Below are 7,110 nucleotides of genomic sequence, written 5' to 3'. Positions count from 1 at the left end.
TCTGAGTTGGCCATTCTTTTCTACCACGAAATCTAGGTTGATTAGTTATTGGAACCTTTGACTCTGACATGTGTTCCATCATGGCTCCAATACAATCCAACATGATATCGCTTAATTAAAAAGAAAATTTTATTGTGTATGCTAACTATAACTATCTACTTCAATGTGCAACTAGTCATACCTTAAAATAGGGGTAAAATCTATTGCTATGAAGAATCGCTGAAGAAATGGTAGTTCCGGAAGGTTGCTGAAGAAACTCTTTTTCAAGTGACATTACAGCTCTTAAAACAGCATAGAAATTACGACATTTTGTTTCTTCGGATCGGTAGAAGAAAAATAAAATGGTTTTATTTTTAATATTATAAGCTATTATATATAAGAATTTAGCTACTTGCTCTTCAAGTGTGACGTGTATAGTATCTTTCACATGACTAGTTGACCTTAGTTGATTACCTATAGGAATAGCTAACCTACGCTCTTGATTTTTAACTATAAAGTTGAATATTTGGGGAAACAAAAAATCATTAAAAAAGATATTTTTTATGTTGTGATTTCAATTACAATGCTACAATAAAATAATTTTCAATTTTCATTACCAACGTATATTACATGCCCAAACTACAAAACAATCAAATCATATTTAAAGTAAGCAACGAATGAAAGACAATTTTTTCCTATGTTTAATACATTTCAAATTTATATATTGCAATATTATTTTTAACCAAAGTCAAAAACTAACATCAACAACAACAATAAAATAAACAATATATATATGCAAAGATCAAATAAAATATTTAAAATTGACAAAACTCTAACCTTTATTTGCAACTAACACAATTTAAAAAACTCTTGATTTTTTATCTTCACAGTTTTTGATTTATTTAGTTATGACCGAGCAAAAAAATAAGGCATCCAAATTATAAGGTTCATAACTCATTTGCAAAACAGAAAAAACAAACTAAAAAATAGATACTATCAATATAAATTAAAAACGAAAAATAAAATTTTAAGAACTATCATAAGGTCCATATTACAGACTTAGTTTCATATATAAAAAAATTATATTAAAAATCATAAAATCCTAACCTATATGTGTAAACTTAGACCGAAAATGGTTGTATTAGAATGTCAAGGGTAACATCGTGAATGAATGAGAAATACATTCTGATTTTACAGTAGAGGTTGAGCTTTGGTATTTTTATTAGATACTTGGGCAGAACATGAATGCACTCGGACATTATGTAAAAGAACTCATTTTTTCCTTTTTTTTTCTCTTGTAGAAGGGATAAATGTAAAAAATTACTCTTGCTTTTATTTTTTCATTCAATTTTCCGTCCATAATGGGGAGGAAAAATTTTGTGTGAGTGAAGTCCATTACTTTTTCTTTTCTAACTATTTAACTTTTCTTTTAATTTTTTCTTTCCGGACAAACAAGAAAAAAGTGACATTTTCCCTAACACTTCCTTCCTTTACTTTTTTTTTTTCCCATAAATTTTCATTCCAAACAAACAATACCTAAATGATTAGACTCGTTTCACCGCCCACTTCCTGAGTAAGGTCCAGGGAATTAGACTTTGTTTTTTGGGTCTTTTCCAGGGGATTAGACTTCGCTGTGCAAAATTTACCACCATCAAAATTGTCACTAGCCCAAACGAATGACCCATATGTTGAAATTAAAGGTTCATTTTCAGACACCGGAATACCCGAAAACCCAGGCCCATCATATCCGGGCGGCTAGCACTGGCAGTCCTCGCAGACCGCAGTCAACCCCCTTCCCACCCCCCTTCTCTCTCTCTCTCTCTGTAAAAATCACGACAGCACACACACTACTCAGTAGTCAGTCCTCAAAAGAGAGGGGGAGAGAGCACAACACAGCACAAAGCAGCATATCCATCTCTCTTCGCGTGTATATTTCTAGTAATACTATACTATATATATACATATATAAATAATTACCTGTGATGTGATGTGATGTGATGTGATGCGCATGCGGTTCTTCCTCCCAAACCCAATCAAAACCCTCATCGCCGCCACGTCATCACCACCATCGTCGTTTCGCCTTCTCAGCTCGCTCAGATCCTGCCGCTTCGACTGGGCCTTAACGCGCAACCACACTACTCTTAGATCCCAAATCGGAAGGAGAATGACATCGATCGCCGCCTCCGTCAACAACGAATCGGGACTCGCACGGCGCTTCTGGATCAAGTTCACGCGCGAGTCCGTCTTCGCCATGTACACGCCATTCGTCATCGCCTTGGCCTCTGGCAACCTCCACATAGATTCCTTCCGCCATTACATCGCACAAGATGTTCACTTCCTACGCGCTTTTGCTCAAGCGTCAGTCTCCATTTCCCTCTCTTTTTGCTTACGGAATTTAGTTAAGCGCGAACTCAAACTATCACTTTAAATGTTTTGAGCTTGGTTGCTGAAAAACTTCAATGGTATTCAATCATAGAATGGTTTTAAAGATACAAGTGAATAAGTAATTAGTTTGTTAGAGTAGGCTTTGAGTTTGGAATTGAAAATGCTGCTGCTAGGGCATAATGAGACAACTCCATTAGACTTCAGTCTAACTAGATTGTGGTGTATTTTTTTAGCAATTTTCGGAAACTGGTGATTTAGATTGAAGATGGGAAAGAAAAATTGAAGATGTATGACTGGGTTTGGTTTTGTTTCATGAGTTGAGTAGTGGCATGAAATCATTCTTATCAAAGAAGACCGCGAAAACTGGAATATTTCTTGTTTTGAGCTTAGTGATAACATGTTGAATCTGCTGACTTTTATGGCTTTTGATGGGTTAATTTTATAGGGATGTGGAGAAAAGTGGTAATTAAATAAATATAACTGGAGTTTTGATTTTTAGTTTTCTTTTATCTTTTGGTTCTGTTTGTCACTTGTCAGTCTTTTTCAGCAACCAAAACTGGAAGGTTAGATTATTTGGTGTTGGTGATACACTGATTTGAGGTGAGTTTGGCTGTTTGAAGATTTATGACGCTTGGCAGGACGTTTGCCTCTTTTTAAGACTAGTTTGTCAATTTTTTGGAGGGTGGGGATTGGCCACAGCAGCTGGGTGGGTGGGGGAATCATGTTTAAACTTCCTTTGTTGAAATTTTGTTGAATTTTTAGGTACGAGTTAGCTGAAGATTGTGCTGATGATGACGATGCAAAGGTTGGAATCTCTGAGTTGAGGAAGGCGGTTTTAGAGGAGCTGAAGATGCATAATTCACTGGTACAGGTAGGGCATTTTCCACTTATATGAGCCTGAATTTGAGCAGAGTTATTCATTTTATCCTTAGGAATCTTACTCAGGTTTGTGAATTGTAACTTGAATTTTGAAGTTTGAGGGGAAGATTCTTGTTGTGAATTGAGATGGATCACAATTAATGTCAAGGGACTGTGTAGCTGAATGAGATAAATTATCTGCTTAATAGTAGTTGGATTCCTTTTCAATGTTTAAAAAACTTTTAACAATTTGCATGAATTATAATGAAGCTTTATTTTGTTGGAACTTGGCCCAAGCAATTTTGGTGGAATAAGAGAGTGAGTATTTTTGGGAAAGAGAAGAAAAGTAGGTGTTTCGCCCAAATCAACCTGAGTTTTCTATTGTTGTGATTATTTTACTCATAAACCCTTGTTTTAGATTAAGAGAATCTTTAAATGTGAATTGTATTAAATGTATGTGTCATTCTAACACGTTTTGTGCTGATAGGTTTCCTCCCTTCTCCATTTTGCTTATATCATTGTTGTTTTATGCAAATGGTGTAGGAGTGGGGATTGGACCTTGCAAAAGAGAACAATATTAATTCTGCAACGGTAAAATACACACAATTCCTGTTAGCCACAGCCTCTGGGAAGATTGAAGGACTAAAAGGTGCTGGTAAACTTGCAACACCATTTGAGAAAACAAAAATTGCTGCTTACACTTTAGGTGCGATGACTCCTTGCATGAGACTTTATGCTTTTCTGGGTAAGAAGTTCCAGGAGCTTCTAGATTCCGATGAAAGTACTCACCCATATAAGAAGTGGATTGACAACTATGCTTCTGATGGTTTCCAGGTTTGTCATATTCAGTAAAGCTATACCATATTGCCCATTGCGATTGCTTGGATACCATTTTGAATCTTGGTCAAATATACATTTCATTCATGACTTTCTTGTGGCTGCAACCACTCAGTTATTCTTATATTTGAATTTAGGCTTCTGCTCTGCAAACTGAAGATTTGCTTGACAAACTAAGTGTCTCTTTGACTGGGGAAGAACTTGATGTAATTGAAAAGCTTTATTACCAAGCAATGAAGCTTGAAATTGACTTCTTCTCTGCTCAGCCACTTTTTCAGCCAACTATATTGCCCTTGACTAAAGGACATAACCCTACCAAAGATCATCTTGTGATTTTTAGCGATTTTGATTTGACATGCACTGTTGTTGATTCATCTGCCATCTTGGCAGAAATTGCAATAGTGACAGCACCAAAATCTGATCAGAATCAGACTGAAGATCAAATGGTTCGGTTGTCATCTTCTGATCTCAGGAATACATGGGGTTTTCTATCCAAACAATATACAGAGGAGTATGAGCAATGTATAGAGCTCATTATGCCTGCAAATAAATGTATGGTGATTTCTATATCCTCTGTAAGTCTTCAGTGCTTACACAGATTTGATCAAATTTTGTTAATTGGCCTTTTGTGCTTTGCAGTGGATAATTTTGACTATAAAGAACTGTCTACAGCACTTGAGCAACTTTCAAAATTTGAGAACACAGCAAATAATAGGGTGATTGAGTCAGGGGTACTCAAAGGCATAAATCTAGAAGACATAAAGCGTGCTGGAGAGCGTCTGATCCTTCAAGATGGATGCTCCAACTTTTTTCAGAGAATTGTTAAGAATGAAAATTTGAATGCCAAGGTGCATGTTCTCTCCTACTGCTGGTGTGGAGACCTCATTAGATCTGCTTTCTCCTCAGGTATGTTCGTCAATGCGAGCTTTAATTTATTCTTTTTCTGGATACTTATAATTTTAGTTGCTCATTTTCAAAATTGAGTTTGTGAAATTCAAATTCATTTCCCTTGGGATACTGCTTCGATTAGAAGTAGATTATTGTGCTGATTTTGGACTGCCTTCAGGATTTGCTTTGTTGCTGTATTTGTAATGCTAATTGCTCTGTCTGTCATGGGTTTTGTGTTGTAACCTTTCCTATTCATGGTGTATTTAAGAGTATCTGTCAGGAATAAGGTGGGAACAGCATTGTGAGAATCATGAAATTTTCTGTGTATTGAGTTGTAGAAGATGACCATTCTTTTGATAATTTGTTTAGAAATGCGAAGGACTTTGTTTCATACTTTGCTCTTAGTTGTTATGAGATAAATTCTATTGTTGTACAAAAAAATTGGAAAGTCATGCTACAGTTTTGAGCCACTTTAGTTCAACGGTTTTCTACATGAATCTCTACTTTGATGTAGATAATTTTTAACTTCCGAAGATTTGATGGCAGAATATATCTTCAGCTTTTATTATGAAGCATGCTATTTTTAAGTTACCGACTTACCCTTCATATTTTGACATGGTAAAGCATGACTTTCTGTGTTGGAATGGCTTATCAGAAAGAACTGAATCACCAAGAGCTACTTATTCTTTGCTTTCTTGGTCATGTTTATCTGTTGGACATATGCGCACTTTTCTGTGGAGTAATTGTTTCTTTGATCAAGCCTCTGTTTCTTTTATGTGATTTTAGTAATTCTTGATTTCTTTCTTAGTTGCCTTCAAGTGGTTTATTTTTTATAGTTGGAAATTTGGCAACTTAATTAAATAGGCAAATTATTTTTCTAACAGCTGATTTAAAGGAGTTGGATGTCCATGCAAATGAATTCACTTATGAGGGATCTGTTTCCTCGGGTGAAATTCTTAAGAAGGTGGAGTCTCCCATTGACAAAGTCCAAGCTTTTCGCAATATATTGAAGAATTCCAATGATGACAAAAAGAAATTAACTGTTTATATTGGAGACTCGGTGGGTGATTTACTTTGTCTACTTGAAGCAGATATAGGAATCGTTATTGGTTCAAGTTCAAGCCTTAGGAGCGTAGGGGCACAATTCGGTGTTACATTTGTCCCATTGTTTTCTGGGTTGGTTAAGAAACAGAAAGAATACAATGAAGAAAGCTGTTCTAATTGGAAGGGTTTATCTGGCATTCTTTATACAGTTTCTAGTTGGGCTGAAGTGCATGCTTTTATTTTGGGTTGTTAGTATTGTGTCTTGCACACCTAAATTCATGCTAAACTAAAAAGAAAGGAACATATATAAATATATAGTGCAATACAGAATATACAAGCAGGTGGCTAATTTTATAAGGGGCCACAGATTTTCTGCTGTCTCTCTTGCTTCTCTTACAGGCCGTTGCAATTCAGAGATATGGTATCAGTCTGATTAAATGTTCTATGGATGTGCTGTAACCAGGGTATCTCTAGTATTCTGGAATGTGCTCAAGGTTTTTCTTTGAAATTTCTGTGATCATGGCTATTGATACCTTTTTTCCCTCCCTGAAATGTTGTCAGGTATGAGAAATTTCAGACAGCAATAATCAAATGCTTGTTAGATCAGGATAACAATTCAGACTGTGAAGTCTTGTACTGGTATTTTAGTAGGTTATTGCTGTTCCATTTTTTAAAGAATTTGGCAGAGATCCTGTGTATTTTCAGTTTACTCAATGGTCATTTATGAATGCAGATGCCGAAGTGATGTGCATCTTTGTATTGGGCTACTTTTTTTCTTGTTTTATTCTCTGTTTATAATTTTTTCTTTGGCTGTTTTAATCCTTGGTTATATGTTTATAATCCTTGCATATGGATAAAACAACAAATAAAGAAAGAAACCTAGAAACACGCATTCGAAATTATTTCCTTTAACGCCGAGTGTGGTTGAGAAGATATTGATTATAATTTAAAAAGAATATATTTTAAGTGCATAATATTTTCTCTCAAATGAGTAACTGCATTCTCAGAGAATATATATCAGAAAACTGGAATTTAAATTTTTTAAAATGAGGAAATTGGTAAAGTAATAAAGTGAGATATTAATTACCATTGAATTTGTAATTTTTATGATATGTATGT

The 7,110-nt window shown here is 35.1% G+C and overlaps 1 protein-coding gene across 1 annotated transcript; it reads left to right on the top strand.

Moving 5' to 3' along the window:
• The first annotated feature begins 1,785 nt into the window (after window positions 1–1,785).
• On the top strand, window positions 1,786–6,758 carry LOC130950532 (bifunctional TH2 protein, mitochondrial). The gene is made up of 6 exons (XM_057879056.1): window positions 1,786–2,337; window positions 3,127–3,235; window positions 3,766–4,056; window positions 4,197–4,611; window positions 4,699–4,965; window positions 5,832–6,758. Exons 1-6 carry the CDS (start codon window positions 1,982–1,984, stop codon window positions 6,242–6,244), a joined length of 1,851 nt encoding a protein of 616 aa, XP_057735039.1. The 5' UTR covers window positions 1,786–1,981; the 3' UTR covers window positions 6,245–6,758.
• The last annotated feature ends 352 nt before the right edge of the window (window positions 6,759–7,110 follow it).

The sequence above is a fragment of the Arachis stenosperma genome, chromosome 9 (genome assembly GCF_014773155.1).
Source record: "Arachis stenosperma cultivar V10309 chromosome 9, arast.V10309.gnm1.PFL2, whole genome shotgun sequence".
Lineage (NCBI taxonomy): Eukaryota > Viridiplantae > Streptophyta > Magnoliopsida > Fabales > Fabaceae > Arachis > Arachis stenosperma.
This window is presented reverse-complemented; position numbering and strand designations above follow the sequence as displayed.